Raw genomic sequence first — 26938 nt, 5'->3', positions numbered from 1 at the left:
GCCGGATCATACAACAACTATACAGCTAGTAGTGAAAGGTGTTTGCCAATTAATTAATACCCAAAAAAATCAGATTCAATCACAGTTTATTAAAATTACTGCGCAATTTATCTGAAGACATCAACTTAATTTTTTTTAATATATTTACAGCGAGAAAAACGGATACATTTGATTATGGCGGCACAAAAAATTGTGCGCGAGTCGCAGCAGCTAAGAATAGTAAAAAGGAAAATGCATTCCCTGGGAGCAGAGTGCTGAGCTTCAATCGTTTGCATGGACGGAGAACAGGGAACACCAACGCCTGCCAACACTTATTCCATTTATACATTTACCAATAATCCAATTCTAGTATGTACATCGATCACATAACGGATTTATTTTACATTAGAAAACTGCTTTTGAAGCAATAATAATATTTATACAGAACTGATCACATCTTCGCACATCAATTTCACGTATTACATAATTACAAATATTTACGATTAAAACCAAATTTCATCTTAACTGAGCACAAACTGAAATTCTTGTGATGAAAGGAATCTGATCAAAATTATCGCTTTTTTATAACCAATAATTTTTTTAGTATAGAAAAATCGATTACTTCATTACAAGAAATTGCGTTGATTTTGAAATTTTTATTGTCTTCCCGCTGTTTAGCTTCAAATAATAATTCAAAATTAACAAAATTAAAATATTTTCATCGATTGCACTGCGCCATCACCAGACCGGACCGCGCATAAATCCCCGCGCGTAAGTTTGAATGCAGTGGGGTAAATTTCCGTTTGATTTGTTCCTTCTGGCAATAATTAAGTGAATAAAATCGAGTTTGAAGAGGTTTTGTTAATACTGTTGCGCAGTGATCTGCCCATAAATTCGCAATATTTCAACTTAAATATTTTTTAAATAAATAGGTGAGCCTATGACAAGAAATTTAATTTTAAAAAATTGCGATATTTGGTACCCAGACTCTCCTTGACGAGACATTTTGATCGTTAAGTATTTTTTTTACTACATTTCTATTTTTTATTAATAAATTATCACGTCATTATTTTGATGTTATTTCACGGTTTGAAATATTTTTCAATTCTTGTAGCAGTTATCTTTTAAAGTCAAAGGAGATAAAAAAACATAATTTAAAAAATAATAATTATATAATTTTTTATGAAATAAAAGATTTTTAAATCTCTACTGCCAGTTATTTGCATTATTGACAAAATTTAGATGATTACGATGTAGCCAATAATTCATCGGTATTTTAGGATAATTGTTAATTTTGATACCGTTGCGTTAAAATTAAGATATTGATAATGATCAATTTCTCTCGTCAAGAAGCAAAAAATTCGGATTTTCAAAATTTTGTGTCCCTAGAAAATTTTGGTTTGATTTATTTCTTGACTCAAGACTCTGGCAGCGGCCATGTTTGAATAGATCTTGTTGCTGTTAGGCAGTAATCCAAAATTTTCAGTCTGCAGTTTTTTCCAAATCAAACAATTTTGTTAATAAAAATTCATTTTGGGTTGAAAAAAACAGCTCGTCACATTTTATTTTTAGTTTTGAGTGGTTCCATACTCAAAGGCCGTCATTGACGAAGTTTCTGAGCACATATTACTAATCGATTCCTGAGGGTCGAATTAGGGAAATAAAATAGACATTTTTTGTGTCCAAAAGGTGCAGCGCGACGTGCGAACTTTTTTCCCGCCAAAACAATATGAATGCGAGAAGTGCGCATGCGTCAGCACTTGCAGAGACCGTCTGTACGAATGACTTTTTTGTCAGATCCAGCCAGTTCTGACGCATGCGCACTTCTCGCATTCATATTGTTTTGGCGGGAAAAAAGTTCGCACGTCGCGCTGCACCTTTTGGACACAAAAAATGTCTATTTTCCCTAATTCGACCCTCAGGAATCGATTGGTGTGCTGAGGAACTGCGTCAAAGACGGTCTTTAAGCAAAAATCTCGTTCGTGAATTTTTGCTGCCCGGCCTGGGAATAAAAAGCAGCATGTGTGTGGTGCGTTGTCGGTGGGCCCCCGGAGCAGAGTGGAAGACAGGCGGTGGCGGCAGCGCGAGGGTAAAAAATAGTCGAGGATTAATAGGCGAGGATGGCGTTCGGAGAGGAGAGGAGAGAGACTGGGTGCATTAGCGCGACACACACATCATGTTGAGCAAATGGGCCGGTAAATCGTGGGAGTCGCGTCTTCGCCGTCCACCTGCCGCCATTAATTCACGCGCGCGTCACGCTATTTACAGCCGCGCGTTTGTACCAATAACAATTAAAGAGAGAGTTTTATGATTTTCTAAACGCAGTCACATGAAGCACTTGGGGTTGAAGCCGGCGAACGCGCCTCCGCCGCCCGCCTCGCCGCGCACGCTCGCTGCCAACACACATTCGCAAATATTTATACAACTCCATTGCAAAGCTTTCAACACCACACAACAGCAATTACATCAAAGTTTCACTCATTTCTCGTGCTCTTTTTTATTTAATTTCAACCAAATCTCATGCAAATGTTATTTAAATATTTTTCGACGGTCGCTCTCTGAACGTTCAAAATGTTTGTAAAATTTATACTTGAATTTCTGATGGCTAAACCCACCCCTGAAGACAAGGGGTTAGTTCCAACCCTTTCAAACTAAATCTGAGCAAGATGATTTTTTGTGGGGCCAAAAAATGTGTTTTTCGACTCCTTTAATTTGATGTGCAACGGTTTTGCAGAATTTTGTGATATTTTCCACCCGATTAGAGTGGCCTTGACAATGAAAATACAACGTTTGACAAGTGTTTGGGCGTCTAAATAAGAATATTTTCAATTTAACTCGCTCAAAACAAAAGAGAAAAATCACGCAAAACCCGCAACCTTGAGCCCCTCTAAAATCGGCAATTTTTGGGATTTTTATCTATTTAAAAATGATTTTTGTGGAAAAATCACTGTTTTTTCCAAATTTAAAGAAAAATGATTGCGTGAAAATAATAAAAAGTTTTAAATTAGTTATGAATTAACAGTCACTGTATTTAAAATAAAATTTATGAAAAAAAGGAAATTTTTCATAAAAACAGAAAGGTTGTAAATTTTAGATGCGACGAAGGACAATCTTTAGGACAATCGAATTTTAAGCCATTTATATTTATTAGAAAAACAATTAATTTAACAGCTAATTTTCAATTTTTGGACAACTTTTTGCAATTTTTGCTTAATCTTATTTTGGAAAAGAATAATAAGAGAGGTACATGAACAATTACGACAGTAAAGATAACCTAAATGTACTGCGATTAATTTTACACATCAGCAATAAATATGATGAAAATGAAGTCCAACTTGTGACAGGAAGTTCAAACACTATAGATTTCAAGAAGGCTTGTTGATTTGTTAAATAAAGTTTAGCAGTCGTTAAAGGGTTTTAGGGCTACCCTGACGCCAGGATTCGATTTTGTACCTTTTCTTATGGTATTTTCTAACCTCAGGAATGTCACAAAGCATGTTCCGAGAGTAAAAATCCACAGTCCTTAAGATGAAGCTACAAAAAAATTTGTTTGATTTTCTAATATTTAATTTTCCTCATCAAAACTTTTGTCCAAAAATGTTATTAATACTAATTTTTACTGGAATTTTTAATTAATAAAATTAATTAACAAACGTTTTTTGCATCAGTTGCTTGCTGAGATAAATTTTGGTCCAAGCATTGTGTATTTTTAATTTAGAAAAAAAAGGCGTCGGCGTGTGTCTCTGAGGTATTTGGCGGAAAGTGTGTATTTAAAGTAAATGCGTTCTGTATCGTCGTGTCAGCGGAGGGATTTCGGCGGTAATGGCTGTGTCGAGATCGAGAATGCGCCGGCGGATCGCGGCGCTCGGCAAAGTGTAAATCGGGAGCGATCGTCGAAAGTAGCAAGCAAGCAGCCACGACGAGTCTTAAATAAATTGATAGACGTGCGCAGTCAGGTTTGCTTTGACCTCTTAATTTTGTTTTCAAAGCCATCGAGGAAAAACAATAAACAGCGCGCACGCAGGGGGCAAAATCGGAGAAAGCAACACTCGCATTTGGGGGAGCGAAAGCGAAAGCCTCCGTGTGTGTGTGTGTGTGTGTGTACAACAAGCCGCTTTTTATTATCACCACACTCGGCTAAGATTTCAAAACAAAAACACTAACTGTCAATTAGCATGCTATTTAATTTTTTACGTGCGGGGTGCGGGGCAACAAGACCAATTCCAAACGCAGCTGCTTTTGACGCGCGATACTTGAGCTTTTTATTCTCTTTTCATCACATTTAACTTATTTAAAATAAAATTGTTTTAATTCACAACAAAATCACATTTACTTGATTGAGCTAGAAAAAGAGTGATAAAATTTTATACAAAAATACTTTTATAAAAAAACATGACTGGATGTGGGGGCTTCCACGAGAGATTTGATTTGGTCTAAAATGTTTAAATTTTGTGTTTTTTTGGGGACGTCGAAATTGCCGAGTTTCGAGAAAAAAAGGTTCACAAAATTATCTCGAGTTGAACTACAAAATGATTCGCCAAAAGATGCCTGAATAAACAGTCACCAATTTAATTTCTTTCAAATTATTTGAATACAAAGCATGTTCCGAGAGAAAAAACCAACCGATTGTAGATTTTTTATTTTTTTTAATTAATTAAACTAAAAAACTCTATATTTTCTACTTCGTGAAAATTCCTGGAATTTTTACATTTGGCCTGGGCAGCATTTTAGCCTCTAAGCTGTTCAGAAAAAATTAAATGTAAAATTAAAAACAAATTCCAAAATGTGGAAAATTGATAAAATTTAAAATAAAACGAAATTAATAAAAATTTTCCATCAAACTCAATAATTTCACGCTAAAAACCAGGATGAGGCACTGAAAATTATTAAAAACTCTGGTGGAAACGCCCAAAAGTGGAATTTGTGTGTACACTGTAAAAATTTGTTATTTATTGTACATGAAAGTTTGTTTCGAAGGCCCGGTCATGCGGCCTGATGCGGATGCATGCAGCATGCGCGTGCAGAGGGCAAATCAAATGTGGAGAGGAAGGCCTGGTGCAGGCGAGTTGTTCTCACCGTCGGGCGACCAGTAGGAGTAGCGCGCGGCCTCGTCCCTGCGGGCGCACGCGGCCTGGAACTGCGGCTGGCCGAAGCTGGAACCTGCTGCACCGGACCCTTCGGAGGGCGCACAGTCAGTTTGGCCGTTTGCAAAGGGAAGATGGAATAGAAATGGCTTACCCAAGCCGGGCGACAGTTGGTGCGAGTAGCCGCTCATCGACGGCAGCTGCACGCTAGGACTCATCTGCGGGAAATATTGAGGACACTTAAGAGCAATCACATAATGCTCAATGACTTCACGAAACACAAAAATTTATGTTTTTATTTTATCTAAATTAATTTGAAATATAAAAATGTGCAAAAAATTAATCAATTTTATTTTTAAATTAGACGTAAGTACTCCAGAAATCAGTTTTTAATTATTAAATCAACTCATCAACGTTTTTACTCTATAATATGCCTTTTTAGGAGTTTTTTCGGGTCGATTTTGGAACCTTGAGACGTCGTTATCTCATTTCCCCGCGGTGCAATATCAAACATAGTATGTGCTTTGGAATCCTCTCACCGAGCCCGATCGAACTGATACCATGTTCTATGTCCTAGGTCAAGGTCACTACGGTTAATTTTTGTTTGAAATTTTGGTAGCGAGTTATGGATATTTAAAAGTTAAAAATATTTTTTCAAGTTGTCTTATGACATGAATGACACTGTGAAATCTTTTGTTTTTGAGAAATTCAGCTTAAAAACTAGAAAAACCCGAATATTTCGATTTATTTTTTCTCCCAATATTTACACCTCCAAATCTCGAGTTCTAACCGTAAAATATGCATAAACTACCCACCATTAAACTCGCCTCGACCTTCCCTCACCAGCTGAATAGTGTAGGGGGTGCCTATTCTCCACCCCCGATTGAGTTTTTGGATTTTTGACCGTAGAAGCATTCTTACAATTCGTAGTACATTTTCCCTATTGAAATTATATCAAGTGGTTGAAAGAGGTGAAGATAAACACCCCTATACCCTTCAGCTAGGTCAGGGGAGGTCGAGACGAGTCGAACGGTGGTTAGTTTTTGCAATTCAATAGATTACAACCCGAGATATGGAGCTGCAAAAATAACTCAAAATTTGAATAAATCCTATTTTTTCGTGTTTTTCGGTTCTTAGCACCTTCAAATCTTGGGTTCTAGCCATAAGAATTGCAAAAACTAACCACCGTTCGACTCGTCTTAACCTCCCCTGAGCAGCGAAAGGGATTTAGAGTACTTACCCTCCAACCCAGAAATTCAAACCCCCTAGAAAACGCCAAATCTTACATTCCCGAAGATGCATGCATTTCTGCAATGAAATTGTAGTTTGGCTAGTAGGGGATGAGGGTTGATCAACCTCAAACTCCTTAGAATATCTAGGGGTGGTTCAGACGAGTCTAACAGTGGGTAGTTTTTGCAATTCTGGTGATTAAAACCCGAGATTTGGAGTGGCCAAAAATGGGAAAAATTCCTATTTTTCGATATACCTCGAAAACAAAAAAGATATCACTCTGAAATTTTCACACAAGTTCTCACATGCCTTGAGAAACCTTTTAAGTACATTTCTAAAGTTCCTCAAGCTGAATCAGGGTTAAAAAATTAATTCTCCATTTCTAGCATAATAATAATAGCTCTAAAATCGAATCAAAATTTGAAAAATAAAATTAATCATAACAGAAAGTGAAATAAACTCATGCTTGTAATACCTGCGAGGAGGCGAGGGGTTGGAAGAGGGTGGGGGCGACGCTCTGGTGTGCCGGGGGTGCGCCAGGGCGGGCCGACTGGCACCCTGAGTAGGCGGCGCTGTGCAGGGGCGGCCAGCTGGGACTGAAACCATGCAATTAATTCTTGATCCAATAATACGCGTCTTTCGCCGTTAGTTTTTGGCCCCACGAACCTGGGGTAGGGGTTGTAGGCGGGAGGGCTGAACAGGTTGCGGCCGTTCAGGGGCAGCGTGTGCGCGAACGACTCGGTGAAGAAGGAGGCCTTGGCGTAGCCGCCCGCTGACCGGTACGGACGCTTCATCCGCCGCCGCCGCCGGTAGTTGCCGTTTTCGAACATGTCCTCGTACTGCGGGTCTGCCGACCAAAGAACGAAAAGGGGCATGGTTTTTATTTTTGGCCAAATTCAAAACCAAAATCAAGTAAATTCCATTTTTATTTTATGCAGATAAGGAGCTGGAAATATTTCCCGCGAAATTTTGAAAGGGGGCGTGGCTCCCAGGATTTTAAAAAAGACAAGAGAGTAATTTGGAATTTGGATTAAGGTATCAGAAGAAGGCATGGCACACGTCGCAAAGCGCGCGAAAATAAATTTTAATTTAAAATAAGGATCTTGATTCGATTTAAACTTTGGCGTCTGCCATCGTCTCAGGTATGCAACCGTCTCGGCTCACCTGCTGCTAGGGTTGTATACCTTTCCGATCCGCAGGCGCTAGATTCGATTAAAATGTGCACATGTACATATATATATATGACGCAATGTTATGTAATATTCGAATAGTTCGGCGAATCAACAGTTATTTTCCCGCGCTTTTCAGCGAGCCACGCCTTCTTTTTGAAATGTCAATCAAACCACGCCCCTCTATCAAAATACCAGCGAGTTTTCATTAAAAACATTTATGATTTTCCCGCGCTTTCAGATCCGTTCAGATCTGAGCCACGCCTTCTTGTTGTTTGTTGTTTCCGGATTTTGTACTCACCGAGCGTCCAGTAGTTACCCTTCCTCTCGCCGCCGCCCTCTCTTGGCACCTTGACGAAGCACTCGTTGAGACTCAGATTGTGCCTGATCGAGTTCTGCCAGCCCTTTTTGTTGCGCTCGAAGTAGGGGAACTTGGACGTGATGAAGTTGTAGATCTCGCTCAGCGTGGCCCTCTTCATGCTCGAACTCTGGATGGCCATCGCGATCAGTGCCACGTAGCTGTACGGCGGCTTCGTGTTCGGGTCCGAGTGGTCCTCAGAGTCCGTCGGCGACGTCGCCTCGCGGATCACACCGCCCAGCTCCTGGTGATTGCTGCGCTCACGAGTGTTTTTATTGAGAATTAGACAAAACAACTTTTGTAATAATTTCTTGAAAAGTGGTCGCATTTATATGAACTTGATATTTTTAGAATCTGCTCAGCGAGACGAATCGATTGATGGTTAACTTGTTCACTTTTAGAAATATTTGTGATTTTCCGAAATTTTCCAACGGAAAGCTGCTCTGGTAAAATCACACGTATAGAAATGCAGCAGAGATTTCATTTTTCCAATAATTTTAATTAATATTGATTTCAACAATTTTAGCTGGAAAATACGGGTCGATTTGTGTTACTGTTTTTCCGGGAAATTGGGCATTTTGTGGTTGCATTTCGATAACATTTACATTTTTGGAATATGCTCAGCGAGACGATTGGAAAACACAGGATTTTCCAACGGAAAAGCGCTCTTGGAAATTCACGTTCAGAAATGCAACGGCTTGTCAGAGAGATTCCAGTTTTTCAAGGATAGTTTCCACTGAATCAAAAGCTTTTTTAGCTATTTCAAAAATTTCGTCCTGGCAAACTCTAAACAATTTTTCAAATGGCTCTACAGGGAAATTGGGGTAAGGAAATAACATTTGTAATCGGATTTCAATAAATTTTAAATTTTTGGAATCTACTCGGCGAGACAAATTGAATGATTTGCCCCTTTCATACATTGTGTTCGGTATTTTCCCTCATTTTCCAACAGAAGTGTCCTGGGAAAATCGCGTGCAGAAATTTAAGGGCTTGCCACAGAGATTTAATTTTTGCTAGGATACTTTCCATTAAATTAAGCGTTATTTTGGCTTTCGTTCTGGAAAAATTGGAGTCCATTTTTCATTCTGTTTTTCCGAGAAATTGGGGATGGGAAAAAACTTGTGTGATCGGATTTCAAAAAATTTACATTTTTGGAATCTGCTCAGCAAGACAAATTGAATGATTGGCCGTTTACATACTTTTGGAAATATTTGGGATTTTTCATAAATAATTCTCCCACAAAAAATCGTTCTGTATAGTGCATAATTATTACTTCCCATTTTATTTGCGTTTGGGAGTCAAATTTATTTATTAATTTTTCTGTTTTTAAAGTTCAGCGTGATTATATTTTTAGGGATAAAAATTTAAAAAATGAAAAAATGTCTTTTATAAAATTACCTTGTAGGCGTGACTGCCGTCTGTGGAGGGTCAGGTGAGGCAGGTTGGATGGATTCCGGTGGTGCGATGTGTTGTTGGTGGTGCAGGGCGTAATTCGACATGGAATGTACGGAGGCCAAGTCAGGCTTTTCGTCGCGCGGCGGCAAGTCGTCGCTCTTGATGGGCTCGAGGCATCGCCCGACCATTTGATGCTCTCTGCCGTAGCCTGCGACAGCAAACATTTCAAATGTCGATTCAATTGTGCTGCATGGCATGTATTCAGCCGAGACGCATATTCTTTTGTTTTGACAAATTTTGTAAATAAGAGCGAGTGAGTTTCAGCGAAATAGGAAAGAAAACAAGAAGCCGAGTCGCGGAGCATCAGCATCAGCAGGCTGGCGGCTATAATTAGAGTATCAGTTTGCCACCGAGAGACGCGAGTTGCATCCATTAGTCGCGAGGCAATCCGATCCCGCGACTAACAAGCGCGCGCGACTCGAGGAAAACGATCGCGCTATTTAGAATTTCGAGAGAGCACGCAAGCTTGGTGCGAGCAGGTATAGTTAGTAGTTTCATCCGCGGCCATGAAAGCGCGGAGGCAAATAAATAATCAAAAGGTAGCAAGTCACTTGAGCGTAGTTGCAGTTGCTTGTTATGCAAATATTCGCCCAAATGTTTTGACACTTGTTGCCACGCGCTGTGATTCATTGATTGGATGCCGCTTCCCTTCAAATAAACATTGTAAATCGGATTTTTTTAAACAGTTCTCAGCGCGATTTGATGTAGTATTTACAAAACAAAAAGCAAAACGGACCTAAATTAAAAAATTTTAAACCGTAAGAGATAAAATAAGATTTTAGAGCTTAATTGAGATTATCTCGACTTCTAATAAAGCTAGAACTTCAAAGTGTGTGCCAAAAGATGCCTAATTAGAAGGCCAACAACTGTTATATTTTCTAAAATTTCATTGAAATTTGCCAAGTTTGAGTAATTTTCGGCCAAATTTTTTAATTCTGAATATCTCAAACACGGTCGGTTCATTTTTTGTTTTAAAATGAGAAAAAATGTTGCCCATGCAAGTGTATGTAACATGCCTGAAAATTTTCAGGATGGTGAAACCTTTCAATTTTGAGATGCAGAGCAGGGTCAAAGGTTGAAAAATATTCAGGGGAATTTTTAAGAAATTCAATATTGCACAATCAATTTGTTTTTACCCTCGGATCATGCTGCGAGTCACTCCTGAGGTCAGACAAGACCATCAGAAGAGTAAGAATACGAACCCTAGCGTCAGGGTAGCCCTCAAACCACTTTAATGACGCTTGACAGGCTCTGTAATGGTACGATTTGCTATTAGATTTGCCAACCGTTGGAATGGCCAAGAGCTTTCGGAATATGTTCAATTCGAAAACTTTTGAACAAATCAGGACACTTTCAGGGTACTCAGAAACGAGATCAGGGCGTTTTCTGGTGGCTTTCAAAATGGGTCGAGTTGAATATTTTCTGAAAGCTTTCGACTTTGCCATTCCAACGATGTGCAAATATTGCAAATCGAACCATTACAGATCCCATCAGGTGTCGTTAAAGTGGCTAACAATCGCTCGAAGGCTATCCCGATGCCAGGGTTTGATTAATTTCCTAATTTTTTAGAGTAGGTAAATAGTAAGAAAATAAAAATTGCTCCGAGGTCAGACATGGTCATCAGAACAAAACCATGGCTCCAGGGTAGAGGGTAGCCCTCGATTGATCGATTTTGATACATTATTATTTGTAGCCACTTAAACGACGCCTGACGGGCTTCGTAATGGTTCGATTTGCAAGATCTGCACACCGTTGCAACGGCCAAGTCGATATCTTTAAGACAATTTCCAATTCGATCCTTTTGAAGCCATCAGGGTGCTCAGTGAACACGCTGATGTGCCCAAAATGTCGGATTTTTTTTAATTTTGTCAATATTTTTCTGGCCTGTTTATTATTTTAATTTTAGCTACAAGCTAATTGTATGCAAGCATGTGAAAATTTCGCCCCAGCTGGAAGCTGGACGCATTTATGCATATTATATTTTACGAGCGCGTTCGCAATTAGAAGCACGTTTTACGACGGTTGGGTTTAACTCTGTCTCGTGTCGCTTTAGACTCGAAAGAAAACACGCCGCACATTATTTTATTTCCCAAGACAAATTTCTCACGGGAAGCTCGATTCAGAAATTGTTTTCGATTTTGAAACTGCGGCGAGAGCGAGCGAGCGAGCGAGCGAGATAGTTTTTTATGCGCGTTTCAGCACAATTGAGCCGAGCCGAAGAGCAGATAAGCGGCGCGAGCGCGTTATAGTTTACACTTTCAGGGCATGAATTCGCTTCTTTGTTGGCAAGGTTGGCGCAACCTTTCCAAATGAGCACGTGCACTCGTACAATTGTCCAAAATTCGGCCGCAAAGGGTCCAGATTGCAAAAACGAGACGAGCGGATGATTTTGCACAAATATTTTTTCAAACGATCAGCAGGCGTGGAAAATTTACAAAATAAGATGGATTGCTGAAAGTAAATATTTGGCCACGCAGACAACTAAATATTTAGCTAAAAGCAAGCATCACAACACACGTATCCACACACACGCATGCACCGACGAAAACAAAGCAAAGCAGTAAATAAATAAATAAATAAAGCCGTCAAATCCATTGAATTGGTAAAAAATTATCAAAGTTGTCTCCGTTTTTATTGATGAATCGAATCTTATGGTTTTTCAAAGGTGAAATCAGTTCCCAAAAATATTTCAGGACTTCAATTTTGCAATTTTTAACAGCGAAAAACACGTTCATTGGATTCTCCGTGAACAGCAACCATTGGAAAATATAGCATAATTCTCGAGAATTTCGAATTGGGGCGCAGTTACTGTTTCAAAGTGCGGGAATTCCGTAAAATTTGACGTTTTTAGTCAGAATTCATGGGAATTTTCAAATGGGGGCGTGGTTTAACGGAAAATTTGAAAAAGGCGATGGAAAATTTGAATTCGCCGCGAGAATTTTGTAAAAGAGCGTGGTTTACAGCCAGAAAATTAAAATAATAAAAATTAACGATTTTACGCAAAAATCGCAAGAACATTAAAATGGGGGGCATGGTTTCTCGTAAAATGACAACGAAAGCAAGGCGAGCTGACTCAAAAACGTGAGGGAAATCGTTGAAAAATATAAAAATTAAAAACCCTAACCTCGAGACAGTTTTTCTGTAAACAGCCCTAACTTAAGGTTTATTTGGTCGAACAAAAATATCGGGAGCCATTTTTGGCGAGACAAAAGGGTCGGATTGGATAGTGAGTTTAGTCAGAAGCTAAACTGGGAGTTGGAACGACTTGTGTGAGTGCTGCTGAGGACATCGAATTTATTGGGCGGATCATGTTTGCGAGTGCGAGAGAAAAGCGCATTTTTAGGCGTGCAGAGCAGAGCACTGAGCGTTCGTCCTGCCGAAGGCAATTGGCAGTGCATGAATTATGACCAAGTGGTTTATTTTCAGCCGTAATCCATCGGGTAAACAGCACGTGTGTGCGCTGCGAGTGCGTGCCTGTAGCTGCAATTCTCTCGTCTCGTTTCTTATTCCGACCTACCCGCTATATACCCGCTATCCGCCCGAAGAAGCGGCAGCGAATTTCCCAAGCACCGATTTTAGAACGATTCCGCCCAAAATAAATTGTTCCCCAACATTTTGAAACTGCGGCAAAGCTTCCCGAGTTTGTCTTAAGCGGATGTTTTTGTTGAGCTTTGCCAAAATGTTTGAAGAGAAACATTCGGGATTTGCAATAATAATCGATTCAATTCAATTCATTTATTTTACTTTTAGCATGGTAATAAAAAATTACGGTTTTTGCCAAGTAAAATGATCGCTTGTTTATTTTCTACTAAAAACGAGATAGATTAATAATTAATAATCGATTTCCACGAATTGTCCGTTAAGAAAAATAACTCATTTTTTTCGAATTTTGTAATTTTAGTTATCTAAAAACATGTATACCGGATTCTCTGTAAAAAGCGAAAATGCAGAGGGGAATTTCAAAATGGGGGCGTGCCACGTGTTGCAAAGCGCAGGAAAATCACCAAATTTGACGTTTTTACCCAACGGGAATTGTTATATGGGCGGGGTACAATTCTTTAGAAATTCAATTAGACAGTGTGGCATGTGTCGATAAGCGCGGGGAAAATGGTCAAAATATTGTTCTTCATGCGAATATTTAAAATGTGGACGTTGTTTTCTTGATTGTTTTAAAGAGAGCGTGACAAGAGTTGAAAAGCACGGGAAAATCGTATTAGGTTAACGTTTCTATTGAGATCTCACGGGATTTAAGAAAAAATTGGCATTTTGTCGCTCAGAGCAGGAAATTCGTGAACTTTGACCTTTAAACTGAGGTTTTTAGCCAAAATTCTGATTAATTTACCGATAAAAATCGGGAATAATTGCCAAAAACTAATGGTTCTCGTGCCATATTTGATGGTCACAGTAAAAATAATCGGTTAATCCTATATGTGCAAAAACGAACAAATTAAATCGAAAGACCTGTAATTGAATTCTGGCACCAAGAAACAATCAATTTGGTTCGATTATTTTGCAAGTAATTAAATCCAGAATTAAACAACAACCGAATTTTGTAATTTTTCTTTCCGCTTTCCTCACAAAATAAAAAAGGGCATTTAGAAAGCACACCAATTTTTACAACACAGTTTCAGTTATTAATATGAATAAAATCAGAACTTACCAAGGATTCCAAGAGAACTTGGGGGCAGATGGTCAGGAACTGGGGGCAGAAAGGGCCTCTGCTTCAGCTCCTGCAAACATTAATATAAATATTTTAAACTTTTTTGCACCAAAGACAGAAAATTATATGTTTCTCCCTTGACCTGCTTTGCTTGTCTTTTGCACAGTCAGCTTAATTTTTTAACGAGAGAGCCGCGACTGCAGGCAATTAGTTAATTGCTTTATACCAATGATTCAAAATAAATTCGCCTCAATAATTTATTTTTGATTAATTTTCTAGAAATTGAATTTTGATGCCAAAACGTGTCAGGCAGGAGAGTTGAACGACCCCAAGCGAAAGAGTGCGAATGCAGCAGAATTGCATATTCGTCGTGACACCTAACTCGAAATGAATGCGTTTCGTTTGTAGAGCAGTGATGTCACCGACTGAGCCAATTGTCTCACGCCTAAATAATTCCTGCACTTTTGAAATGCATTCTAAAATAGAAATTGAACACCGAGAAAAAAGATTTATTAATAGCGGGCTTAAATAATAACAATAAATTAAGTAACGAGACGCGTTTTCAGCCCTTGGCACCGAAAATTCCTCTTAATATAATTCAGAATCAAACATGAAACAGTTCTCTTTCATGTGGAATTGTCGTAAATTTTGAGACTAAAGCGAATGTTTATTTGTATCACTCTCGCACTTTGTCTCGAATAAGAAACAAACGTCGCATATTTGCAAAATACACAACTCGAAAGGGTAATAATAATTACATTTGCACTCTCGGATCCGTTCCAAAATATTTAACCCTTTGCCGGAGATTTTTTTAACAGGCAAAAACTCCCGCATGCATATTACCTCTATCCTATTTTAAAAATTTCCAATATTCGACATTACATTAAAATTCCGAACGACGTTTTTACAGCCTTCGGAAGAAAACAAATAAATAAAGAAAAAAACGGCGCGGATTTGATTAATTGGCGTTGAAAGAAGCGAATAAGCGGAGTTTAATTGGCCGCTAATTGGGCCGCTAATGAGCTGATCACCTGCAAGTGGAGCTGATGGTGTGGTTCGGGACAGGGGTTATCCATGTGCTCGGGACGTCAATTAGCGACTAACGAGCCGCGTCCGACACCCGCCCCGAACTCAGCTTGGCTCCTCCTCGGGGGCGGCGCGCCGACCGGCCGGGGGCGGCTCAGTCCTGCCAAAGGGCGCACGGCCTCGTGACCGAAACGTGCTCGCACTCGTTTTTGCACGCTCGGCACCCAGGTGCACGCCAATGTAGTAAAAATGCGCAACAATAATCAACTCATTGACTCACTTATTCATTTTATTTTTTCTTTTTCCGCATCTGCTTACTTTGCAAAATGCAAGCGTGGTCCTGGAATAAGCAAAAACTCCTAAAATTCAATAAAATTAAAAAAAACAATTACATTCCGTTACAATGTTCATACTCGCCAAGAGATGGCACCACTAATGTTAATCGTATTTTTAAGTGCCTATTTTGGAATTGAAATTTTTCATATTTAACCTGACATAATCGCAGTTAAATTACGAACAAAACTTTAAATGAACAGTGGCGCCACCTGTTAGCTATTTATCCTTACAGGCCGCCATCTTGAATATAATAAAAACAAACAGATATTACAACTACCGCAATAAATTAAGCAAGCCGTGTACATTAAAGCAATTATTTGATCTCGACAAACAATCTTATCCTGCTAATTGGATAATTTGCTGTAATAATACTGCGTACACAGTAAAGCAGTGAAGCTGTCTGCATGCGCAATGGTGAGCAGCGCACATTCTTGACCACACGACGCGGCGGCGGCAGTCTTTATTTAGCCTCTCGTCAGCCTTGTTTGCATTTCTTCCTAAATACCGCTACCCGCTTGAAAGCCAGCGCTGCATTTCGAGGGAAATCCAATTGTGGTGCTTGCTGCGCGCACACATTATCACCGGAAAAGGCAAAAAATGCGCCACGCAGCGGGAGAACGCCGGAACTATAGCCGTCAGCGTCGCGCCAGCCTCTTTTCGAAAATAACGAGCAGCCAGCAAAACGCCGTTTTAAAATAATACCAGCAGTGTAAAAATATGATTTGAACCGTTGACCGTTTTAATATTTTTATATCAAACCTTTGTTATGAGACGTCCTTCTATTCATATCATGTTTTATCTCGAATGTTTACTGGAAATGAATAAAAACACAAACACCGTCAAGTTGGCAGTATCAGCCCCTCCTGAAGCCGCTTTATCCAGGACCAGCTGATCCGCCATGTTAGCTCGCAGCCACGCCCCTCAACTCGTACCTTCTATCTGTATAACCCCAACTCTCAAAACGTCACAAAAAAACATGGCGGACTAGCTGGTCCCGCTTTCTCCGTGCTTAGCCCCACCCTGCGCTGCGGCGGCCATATTGGACGTGAGTTGTCACCGACAAGGGTTGCCGCCGCGCCTTTGCACAGTAGGTGAGCCGTAATTCGGGCCGAAGACGCCCTCACCGCAGCACATATTGTCGCGGGCGCTTGCAGCAGCGCCTGGCAGAGCGATCAGGGAGCCTCAACGCCAGCACCATGCCTAAATCAGTGAGTACAAATCTGCAAGTGTCATGTCAGACCGACTCGCACTTCCTCCGCCCTGGCACCGGGCGCCCGCTTTTTTCTTCTCCGTCTCAGCCGACGACGTTGTTGCCCCCCTTCGGCCCGAGGGTCGCCGGCCCGCGGCCCCGGCGGCGGCCCCGCGGCGTCGCGGCATGCGGCGAAAAGGCCAGATTCGCGAGATTTCCGCCCCGCCGCCGCACTCGGCGGCCCCGGCGCTCGGTCAGGCAGGCCCGCACTTGTCAGTGCCCTCGAGGTCGCTTGACCTGTCCCGACGACGATTGCAGCTGTGCTGACGTCACCGCAGATAAGGACGCCGAGTGTCCTTAGGTGACATCGCCTTCGAAGTTGGCGCCGCGGGGGCGTCACCGTCTCGCGGTTCGCACAGCAGCAGTTCGCGAAAAGAGCAACCGGTTGTCTTCTGGAGGCATAAGGATATAGGCACCTTTTAATTTTGAGGAATTTTCGAATATGTATTATCGCTGAGATAAGAACCGTAAAAATTCCGGCTTCCGTCACTCGAGAGTGATCTGCAGTCTTACGCAGAAGATACGTCACTGTCGTGCCGTCATTTCGCGCATTCTTCGAAAATGAGTCTGTTTCTATGACCAATAATTAACACAGCTGCAGTAATTAGTTGTTTTATTAATTTGATAATAGTTATAAATCACTCAGCCACTCATTAGTAATATTTTTCCTATTGAAAGGCAAACAATTAAAATTGAAAATAATTTTTTTTCTTATTGGTTATTTTTCACTTTTAACTAATGTCCTTTTAAGGGTCTGTAATTGCGCTTATTATTGTTAATGGGATTTAAAAAATAAATCGCCGTTAGAACAGATCTCATGGTCAGACGAAATTTTTCAGACTGCCGAGTTCCCAATTTGAGACTTTAAATTAAATTTTACTGTTGTTTCCTTTTACATATTTTTTCATTTTAACTTGAATATGGTTGTGGAATTATGTTTTCACGAAGAAAATTAGGAAGCAATTACTAATTTTACTGTAAACCAAGTGAGGAAATTAGACCCAAATTTAAAAAAAAATAAATAACATTACTTTGTTTTGGTAACTTTTTTCCAATGAGTTTATTTTTCTCATTTCATTGCGGTGCATTTGAACTAATTGTAAGAAAAACAAGAATCGATGATTTATTTATTGTCTTTCCAATTCGTGTCAAGCCTTACAAGTGTATACCGGTATTGGAAGGCGGCGATACCGGTTTGGTTGGCGGTGCTGGTGTGGCGAGAAGCGAGTGCGGCTAGTCGGAGTGTCGGAGTCGGACGCCTGTTGAGTGTTGTGCCGTTCGAGTTGCAGTTACCTCCACTGGTTTCAGTCCAATTGCGATCGGCCTTTTTTCGATTTCGACCGATCGTTCGTTGCATCTCGCCAACATGGTGGCCGGAGGAAAAATGGCAAGTATCCGAAACGAATTCCCCGGGAAAGACGGACGCTTCCGTCGGAGCGAATTTTCGTAACGGTCGAACGCCGACGGTTTGCCCAATTTTTTCTCTTCTCAGGGGAGAAATGCGTGCCACTTTTTCGCTTCTCGCCAGTCACTGCCGATTTTCGTCAGAGTGATTCAGCAGCTCGAGCGAAGTCCGATTTTTTCGCCGTTTGTCGGGCTGGGCGTCGCCTTGGCAAACGGACTCGGACTCTCGGCAGCCAGTCGAACCTGTTGAGTTGCAATTTCACCTCGATGCACTCGCTCTCCTTTTGGAAAACTGGCTTTTCGCACATATCAGAAACCCGTAGTGCAAAAATAGGCGTTATTTTCCTCCTCTCTCTTTTTTTTATGACGCTATGAGTAAATGCAGCAAAACAATTTCTCTCGGTAAACAGCAAAAATCGGCAACAATACCTTTGGAGGCCAAGGTCCGCAGCCAGAGTGATAAAAAGTGAAAGTTTTGGCCCGAACAAAGGCAGACAATATAAATTGTTCTTAATTGGGGCTAATTAAAACAAACGCGAATTCGATATTTTTTGTTATCAGCTGTGCGTCAGGCGGGTGTTCGTCGGTTCTATTATTTTTTCCTCTCGGCATTTTACTGTCGGTCGGGGCTGGAGCCGCCGCCTGGCCTGGCCTGGCCTGGCAGCCGTTGGCTGCACAAAAACGGCTTTGTGGCCTTGCACGCTCATCATGACATCATCGTCCAAGGGGGCACGCTATAATTCTTCTCGCCATCCTCAGCAACCGTCGCTTTTCTCCTCCGCACAATAATAGCATTTGTGTCATCTCGAAACGATTGAACAAAAATGTTGTTACCACTCTTCCGATAGCCTCGGTAATTGGTTTTTAACGAGACACACACATTAGAGTGCCTCAATTATTCTTTTTGAGGCAATTAACGGGTTCCATTAAAAGTTAAATAACCTCTTATCTCCTTTCCAACTAATTCGATTTATTTTTCCAAATTAGAGCCCGTCAGGTTTCTGACCAATCGCTTGAGGACTACCCTGACACCAGGGTTCGATTAATTTCCCAATTTCTGGATTTTATTAAGAGAGTAAAAATGCTCCGAGGTCAGACATGGCCATCAGAGCCAAACCCTGGCGTCAGGGTAGCCCTCAAATTACTTACACGTCGATTTATCTTTCCTTTGGAGGAAAGTTCTCGTCTGGCCTTTTTGTTTGCCTTTTTCATTGAGCGAGAGCAAACGAACGAATCCCATTCACGAAAGTGGGCGGAACCAGTTTTTTTTGTATTTTTCATTAGTCACCCGCCGCCGCCGCAACTCGGTTTATTGTCCCATTTACCCTGAGTGAAACCCGCACCACTATTCGCCGAGCGCATCGCCACCTTTCGACCTTTTGAAAATCCACCTGCGTTCGCATCTGCTCGCAGGTGCTCTTCCGTGACTCATGTGAGCGAGCGCGCGGTGTATTATTTAATAAGCTCTTGCCTATGTAAATTTATCCTGCAGTCACTGGACAAATACCAGTCTTTCATCATCGTCCAACGCCCGTGACTCATTTTCCTCATCGTCGCATGAATTTCTCGGGTCTCGGGTGTGAATTTCGAGACTCGGAGTCGAAATGCAATTTTTGTGAAGGCCAAGAAATTCAATTCCTTGGAATGTTTGATAAAAACAAGCGTGGAACCTGATTATTCAGCTAAAAAGGCAGATCAAATAATTTAATCTGTGTATATAATTAACTTTTTTAGAGGAAAATTTTTAAAATGGTTGAAAGTTAATGGACAGGCTCGGAAACCATTATCAATTGTTAAAAAATAAACATACTTAGCCTTTAAAATTTAAAACTACAAAAAAAAAGGAAAAATAATTATATAACAGCAGATAATCAATTTAATCAGTTCACTTTTTATCTTCCTAACAAAGAAATTAAAAATGAACGGTTTCTTAGTTTTTTTTATTAATCTTTTTAACGGTTTTTTAATATTTAGTAATTTATTACAGTGTCTTTAATTAATACAATTTGTTTTTGTTTCCAGATGAATGTGCGGGTCACGACGATGGACGCGGAACTCGAGTTCGCGATCCAGCAGACGACGACCGGCAAACAGCTGTTCGACCAGGTGGTCAAGACGATCGGCCTGCGCGAGGTCTGGTTCTTTGGTCTGCAGTACACGGACAGCAAGGGCGACCTCACCTGGATCAAGCTGTACAAGAAGGTACGTGTCCATTCATCCACCCAACAACCCACCCACGAGGAGAGAGAGAAATTCCTTTGGTCTTATCTCGACCGAGTCGACAGCATATTTGATGATATGTTTATCTCTGTTTACTTTGCGGTCTTGCGACATTTGTCTCTATTCTTTTGAAATGCCCCTCCCCCCGTTTGAATGTATCCGTTACATCGAGCTACAAGTGTTTCAATAACACGGATTCTATTTTGGTCGAGAAAGGTTTGAAATTTGCATGTGCATGCAGCCGGACTCAGTGATTAAGAAGCTGAAGCGGCGGCTGTCCAAGCCGCCGAGCGACTCTGAGGACGAGTCTGATGACGACCTGGTAAAAAGACAAAACATAGTAGTCGCCTACGATTAGATAACGAGATCTTGCACCGCTCCAGTATCTGCTTTGTCAATATTTGCTCAGGAATATTTCAAAGCTGTCCGAAAAAAATCGAGAACAGCTTTCTCGCCTTGCTTGATAAGAAAGTAGAAAATTTGCCAGAACGGTAGTTAGTCTAGTTGCAAAATTTAGAGAAAATAATGTTTTTAAATTTTTTGACACTGCCAATCGATTCCCAAGCGTTGAATTTGCCAGAAATTGGCCAAAACTAAAAAAAACGAACGTTATTTTCGCGCAATTTGTTTTGAATCTAGTCCAAAAGAACGTCAGGGAACAATCAGAGACCGAGACAGCAGCGTCATAGCGTCAGCCAGCGGAAGCTTCGACTGGCTGTCCCAATTTGAGACTCTGCCGAGATCCCAATCAATTGTCCTAGGTTTAAAAAAACGCCAAATTAACGATTTTTACGATATTTGACTCTTCATGTCGAATTTTTGCACTGCCAAAAAATTTTAAAATATTTTTTCTAATTTAGTTCTTTATCCGTCTAGCGTCTTGCTGATTTTACCTTTTTTTTTAAATTATAGAACTTTATTCGGAGTATTTATTATCCGATTTGCTCCAAAAGTGAGGCGAGGTGTGAAATTTGTTCGTGTGTGAATTCGTAAATAAATTGATAAGGGCCGCGTGTGTATTATTATTTGTTTGCTGATTCAATTTTGCCTTGCTCGGCTGCTGGCCCACTTTCGCAGCTCACTCAGATAACGCGCACGCCAGCCATCAGATATAGGCGCGTGCATTAATGAGCCAATAATTGGAGCCGCAAACACCGCCGCCATGGCGAATTGTTGTGCAAACGCGGCGCTTCTTTCGCCCGACAATTGTCTCGGCCTGCGAAGCCCCGCAAAGAATTGATTCCCCTGCTTTGTTCAGACGCCCCTCGGCATATTTCGCTGGCTTAAATGATAATTTCTGCTCTCTGCTTGGAGAAACTGATAAAACAAAAACACGCAAGCCAGGATGGATTTCCGACGGATAGATAACGAAATACAAATTATTTCAAACTGCTTTTTCCTTGTATGCGTGTTTGTACTTTTTTAGAAATAAAAACGGAAACGGACAGACTTTAAAAGCATTTTCTTATAAAAATCTGAAAAAAAATTATCAATAAAATCAGTATGTTTTTAAAATGTTTAAAAAATTCACCAGAACTGGTTTTGATTTAAAAAAAAAAATGATGGTAAATTGCCATTTGTTAGCAAGCCGTTAGTCATTTTCTTGCCAAGGTAACAAAAAATGCTTTAAAATTAAGTTTCCTTATTGCTATTTATTTGCTAGATAAAAATAACTATTCGGAATGAATTCTAACTTAAAAAATATGTGATCCAGGTCATGGGCCAAGACGTGAAGAAAGAGAATCCGCTGCAGTTCAAATTCCGTGCCAAATTCTACCCGGAAGACGTGCAAGAGGAAATCATCCAGGACATTACTCTGGTGAGAGACCAAATAATAATAATAATTAGTGTCTCCAATTAATTTCAATAATTTCTTACAGAGATTATTCTACCTGCAAGTGAAAAACGCCATCCTGTCTGACGAAATTTACTGCCCTCCTGAAACGTCGGTTCTTCTGGCCTCGTACGCCGTCCAAGCGAGACACGGAGACTTTGACAAGTCCAAGCACAGTGCCGGATTCCTCGCCAATGACCGGCTCCTTCCCCAGAGGTACTCGAGCATTGCCAAATGAAAAATTCAGCTTACAATTTTGTTTTTACAGAGTCATGGACCAGCATAAAATGTCACGAGAGGAATGGGACCAGAGCGTCACGACCTGGTGGAACGAACACAAGGGCATGCTCAGGTAAATACAGAAAGATAACTTTGTGGGGTTCAAAGTGATAATATTTATCATCCCAGATAAGTTCCAACCATAAATGCGTTAATTACAAAGGATTAAAAAATTATATGGAAATTTATATGTTCTTGATAGGCCATGCCTACTTTAATTTCGGTATCTAGGATTTCCTGGTGTCATTTTAATTCTAAATTTGAACTCGGCGGGGTCGGACACCTAAGAAAAGACACCAAACTTGATTTTTCGTGTTTTTCCGCTCAGGGTCACGTCAGTGTCGAACCCTGAAGGTTGGAATTGTCCTGAAACGGTCCACTTTAATTACCACTCTGTTAATTAGCCACCTAAATGTATATTTAAACAACGTTATCACATGTTCAATCTCAGGGTTTTTCGAGCCAGTTTTTAAATTCTAAATTGATGTAGCCACTCAACTATCGCGATTGCCATTATGAAATTTGGTCAACTTGTACAGAAAATCACGGTGAACCTCCAAAACGCACCCTGAAAAATTGAATTTTCCCATAGCCTTTATATTTTATTTTTAAACCTAGATTTTTTCACTCGTGAAATCCCTTTTTCTGGTACAGCTCAGGTCTAGGACATAATACCGTCTAAAAATGTGACTAATTCTTGAAATATTTTTGCAGAGAGGACGCGATGATGGAGTACCTGAAGATCGCGCAGGACCTTGAGATGTACGGCGTCAACTACTTCGAGATCCGCAACAAAAAGAACACGGAGCTGTGGTTGGGAGTGGACGCTTTGGGGCTGAACATCTACGAGAAGGACGACAAGCTGACGCCCAAGATCGGCTTCCCGTGGTCTGAGATCCGCAACATTTCCTTCTCGGACCGCAAGTTCATCATCAAGCCGATCGACAAGAAGGCGCCCGACTTTGTCTTCTTCGCGTCGCGCGTGCGCATCAACAAGCGCATCCTGGCCCTGTGCATGGGCAACCACGAGCTGTATATGCGCCGCCGCAAGCCGGACACCATCGACGTCCAGCAGATGAAGGCCCAGTCGCGCGAGGAGCGCATGGCCAAGCAGCAGCAGCGCGAGAAGCTCCAGGTCGGCAACCTTTTCACAATTCCTTTTCTCAAACCGGAATATTTTGAATTCAGTAAAGCAACATTTTTCGAATCGGAACCGGAGGGGCTCCTTGACGGAAATAAATCGGTATAATGGGGGTGGGCGGGGGCACCATAAGAATTTAACGGCAAATCCGATGAGCTTTGGTTTTCCGTTGTATGACCTACAGGAGCAGAGTTATTAATTTTTAAAGTCGAAAAAAAACGCGAAATGTGACATTTCAAAATTTTGGTTTCGGTGCTGATTCAATTACCAATCGATACCCTTTGTTTGGGCGCGTTCGCCTGTTTTCGGTTTTCTAAAATCTGGCTATTTTTAGATTTTTTTTGTTTTTTTTTTATAATTTTTCAAAAAGTCTACATTTTAAAAAACGGTTAATTTTTTCTTAAAATTCAGCTGGTTCTCCGATCGTCAGCCGCGATCCCCCATCAAACAGGTGTTTGATTGGACTTTAACCTGGAATACCTCAACGACCTTTTTCAGGGTACCCCAACCTGTGATCCGTTCCCAGGCTGTTTTTTCATGCTCTCTCAGTAATTTCGAGCACATTTAGCGATACTCTGATGATTTTCTACCCTTCCCCTTCACCGACCTTCCTTAGGTCACAGAAGTGCTAAACCTCCTTTTTTCAACTTTGCAATTACATTTTAGATGGAAATCGCTGCCCGCGAGAGAGCTGAGCGCAAGCAGCAGGAATACGAGGACAAGCTGCGCACCATGCAGGAGGAGATGGAAAAGCGGCAGAGCGAGCTGACCGAGGCCCAGGAGATGATCCGCAGACTCGAGGAGCAGCTGCGTCAGCTCCAGGAGGCCAAGGACCAGCTCGAGAAGCGCCAGAACGAGCTCCAGGTCATTAAACTCAAAACAACCCTGAATCCATGTTGATCGGGTGTTTCCAGGAGAGATTTAGTTGGGTTTTCAGGGTAATTTGAAAATCTCTCCTGGAAACATGCTTATGACTAAAAAAATTGACGGTCAACATCGAATCCACGTTGATCAATCTTGATTACACGTTGATCGAGAGTGAAACTCTTAAAATCTCTAATTTAAACAGGCCATGATGATCCGGCTGGAGGAGAGCAAGGAGATGGAGGCGGCGGAGCGCGCCAAGCTCGAGGAGGAGATTATGATGAAGCAGGAGGAGGTGTCGCGAATCCAGACCGAGGTGGAGGTCAAGGACGAGGAGACCAGAAGACTCCAGCAGGAGGTCGAGGACGCGCGACAGTAATTATTGCACCGCAGTATTCCAGGATGATTAATTAACAAATTGATCAGGCGGCAGGAGGAGGCTAAGCTGGCCCTGCTGGCCGTGACCACGACGCCGCAGCACCACCACGTGGCCGAGAACGACGATGAGAACGACGAGATCCCGAACGGAGACGTCAGCCGCGACCTCGGCACTCACGAAGGCATCATTGACCCCGTCGAGGACAGACGCACCCTCGCCGAGAGGAACGAACGCCTCCACTCACAACTCAAGGTATGTCCACTTGATAAATATACTTTTTTAGAAAATCAGAGGGAAATGTGGAGATAAATGTTCTTAAAAATTTTGAATATATCACATCTCATGCACTCAATTTTTTAATATTTTCATGGTATTTCTTGCCCTGAGTGTGTGTAAAATGCCTAGAAATTTTCAGGGTCGGGAAGATTTGATTTCCTGTGATATGGAGGGTCAATGGTCAAAAAGTGTGCATATAAGAAAATTTTAAATTGCATGATCAATTGATATTTACCTTCAGAACATGCTTGGGGTTGCCCCTGAATTCAGACAAGACATTCGGAACAGGTTAAAAATTGAATACTAGCGTCTAGGTAGCCCTCAAACCACTTCAAATGGGCTCTGTGATTGCTCGATTTGCTAGATTTTCACACCGTTTCAAAGGCCTAGTCGAGAGACTTTTAATTTGACCCTTCAAAAACCATCAGGGTGCTTAGGAAATCTCTCATGAGCCTGAAATCTTAAACCTGAGCACATTCAAGGCGCTCAGAGATTCTAAGTGCTCTTTTCTAATTAGATGTAAACTTTTCAAAAATGCAGTTTTATCTCTTTTCAACTTTCTTTACGTTAGATAAAAAAGTCCATCAACCGCAAAATAGCGCTTCCGAGACTGAATTTCCAACGTGTTTCGTGTTTTTCAGGCGTTGAAGCAAGACTTGGCGCAGACGCGAGACGAGACGAAGGAGACTCACATGGACAAGATCCACCGGGAGAACGTGAGGCAGGGCCGCGACAAGTACAAGACGCTGCGCGAGATCCGCAAGGGCAACACCAAGCGCCGCGTCGACCAGTTCGAGAACATGTAAACACACACACACCCACGCTTGGTGCTCTGAGACACACACACACACACACAGCAGAAGATTTGCAACAACACACACACACACACACATTTATCTTTCCTACAGAGATGCCTTATTGGATTTTGATCATGTATGACGCAAATGATGATTGATTGAGATGAAATAACCACACGCACACTCGAGACTGGAATTTTTTTAGGATCGAAGTGTTCGAAGCCGCCGACTGATGGCGACACCGTATAATTTTGATTTATTTAAGGCCATCCGAATTTAGTTCATTTATTTGTTTTCATACAACGCGTATGATAAACTTGTCCAAAAAACGTCTTTAAGACGTCCAAACTATTGTCTAAATCGAAATTATACGGAGGATTCAAACACTGCAGGCGAATTTGGATAAAGAGAAAATTGGGTGTGCGTGTGCGCCTGTGTGCGTGCGCTCAGCTTAACTCGGGTCAGGCTTCCCCCTTCTTCGCTATTTATGCTAGATAATAAGTTTGCAAATTGTTAGCGGTCTTTTGTATTATACTCGCTATTTCTTTCCCGTTCTACTCTACTGCCGAAGCTCCGGACTTGAATTTGCTCTGTCCAGAAAATAATAATGCATTTATTTCTCAGCCGAGAGTAAATATCGTCTTCGCGCTTCGGCCTAATCGAAAAATTGATCGTGCGACATTCCGTGCGCCAGAGCAGTATTTTTGCGTTTGCTTGTTCTCAAAAAAGGGAGGCTTCTTCATAATCTTTATTTTACAAGTGTAAGCAACGACTTTGATGATGTTACTCACTGTTATGCACCTGGGGAAGGCGAAATTTAAAGAAAACTGCTTCCGAAATAAAAACACAAACTAACTGATGGTTCCTTCCTCTCGACGACGACAAAGAATGAAAAATAATTGTTACACTTTTGTACGTTTGTGCTAGCAATAATATTATACAGAAAGTAAATTTGGTATTTTCGAGCGTTGACCGCAAACGTGTGAATCGCGCCACTTGTGCCAAGATTCGTTCCGTCTCCTTCCCTTTTTGAATATCACGCCCAACATTTTGTAATTGACCTAAAATCAGTTCAGCTTTACCAAGATTTGATGAATCATAGTTATTGTCGGTTACTGTGCATATTTTTACATGAGAGAAATAAAAGTGCATTATCAAAACACGCCGTTTTTTTATTCCTGGTCCCAAAGGTCGAATA

General features: G+C 41.1%; 2 protein-coding genes across 8 annotated transcripts; one reads left to right on the top strand and one right to left on the bottom strand.

Moving 5' to 3' along the window:
- Positions 1-69: 69 nt before the first annotated feature.
- Positions 70-16242, bottom strand: LOC135946793 (forkhead box protein L2-like). Of its 6 annotated transcripts, none has more exons than XM_065495164.1 (9): positions 14967-16242; positions 13936-14005; positions 9219-9423; positions 7764-8074; positions 6960-7140; positions 6769-6889; positions 5218-5302; positions 5056-5154; positions 70-2372 (listed from the first exon to the last, which is right to left on the bottom strand). In XM_065495164.1, the coding sequence occupies exons 1-9, from the start codon at positions 15009-15011 to the stop codon at positions 2305-2307; spliced, it is 1185 nt and encodes a 394-aa protein (XP_065351236.1). In that variant the 5' UTR covers positions 15012-16242; the 3' UTR covers positions 70-2304. The 6 variants fall into 6 exon arrangements, with proteins under 6 accessions (XP_065351236.1, XP_065351238.1, XP_065351239.1 ...); XM_065495166.1 differs by having other exon boundaries at positions 5056-5142; XM_065495167.1 differs by having other exon boundaries at positions 5218-5281.
- A 103-nt stretch (positions 16243-16345) lies between these two features.
- Moe (Moesin) lies at positions 16346-26900 on the top strand. 2 transcript variants are annotated; one of them, XM_065495163.1, is made up of 10 exons: positions 16346-16505; positions 19973-20152; positions 21885-21989; positions 22051-22220; positions 22273-22356; positions 22998-23418; positions 24091-24288; positions 24494-24663; positions 24715-24919; positions 25585-26900. In XM_065495163.1, exons 1-10 carry the CDS (start codon positions 16494-16496, stop codon positions 25747-25749), a joined length of 1710 nt encoding a protein of 569 aa, XP_065351235.1. In that variant the 5' UTR covers positions 16346-16493; the 3' UTR covers positions 25750-26900. The 2 variants fall into 2 exon arrangements, with proteins under 2 accessions (XP_065351235.1, XP_065351234.1); XM_065495162.1 differs by lacking the exon at positions 16346-16505 and adding an exon at positions 17761-17933.
- Positions 26901-26938: the final 38 nt, after the last annotated feature.

The sequence above is a fragment of the Cloeon dipterum genome, chromosome X, assembly GCF_949628265.1.
Source record: "Cloeon dipterum chromosome X, ieCloDipt1.1, whole genome shotgun sequence".
Lineage (NCBI taxonomy): Eukaryota > Metazoa > Arthropoda > Insecta > Ephemeroptera > Baetidae > Cloeon > Cloeon dipterum.
The sequence above is the reverse complement of the archived record's forward strand: the minus strand, read 5'-3'. Positions and strand labels throughout refer to the sequence as shown.

Bases quoted from the DNA above. Each gene is read 5' to 3' on its own strand.
- Moe (XM_065495162.1), top strand. From the start codon at position 17,913: ATGGTGGCCGGAGGAAAAATG. The intron at 22,221-22,272 runs GTACTCGAGCAT...TTGTTTTTACAG, and splicing joins GACCGGCTCCTTCCCCAGAG to AGTCATGGACCAGCATAAAA. The intron at 24,664-24,714 runs GTAATTATTGCA...CAAATTGATCAG, and splicing joins GAGGTCGAGGACGCGCGACA to GCGGCAGGAGGAGGCTAAGC.
- LOC135946793 (XM_065495164.1), bottom strand. From the start codon at position 15,011: ATGGATAACCCCTGTCCCGAACCACACCATCAGCTCCACTTGCAG. The intron at 14,006-14,966 runs GTGATCAGCTCA...TAATGTTTGCAG, and splicing joins ACCATCAGCTCCACTTGCAG to GAGCTGAAGCAGAGGCCCTT. The intron at 9,424-13,935 runs GTAAGTTCTGAT...TTGCTGTCGCAG, and splicing joins AAGTTCTCTTGGAATCCTTG to GCTACGGCAGAGAGCATCAA.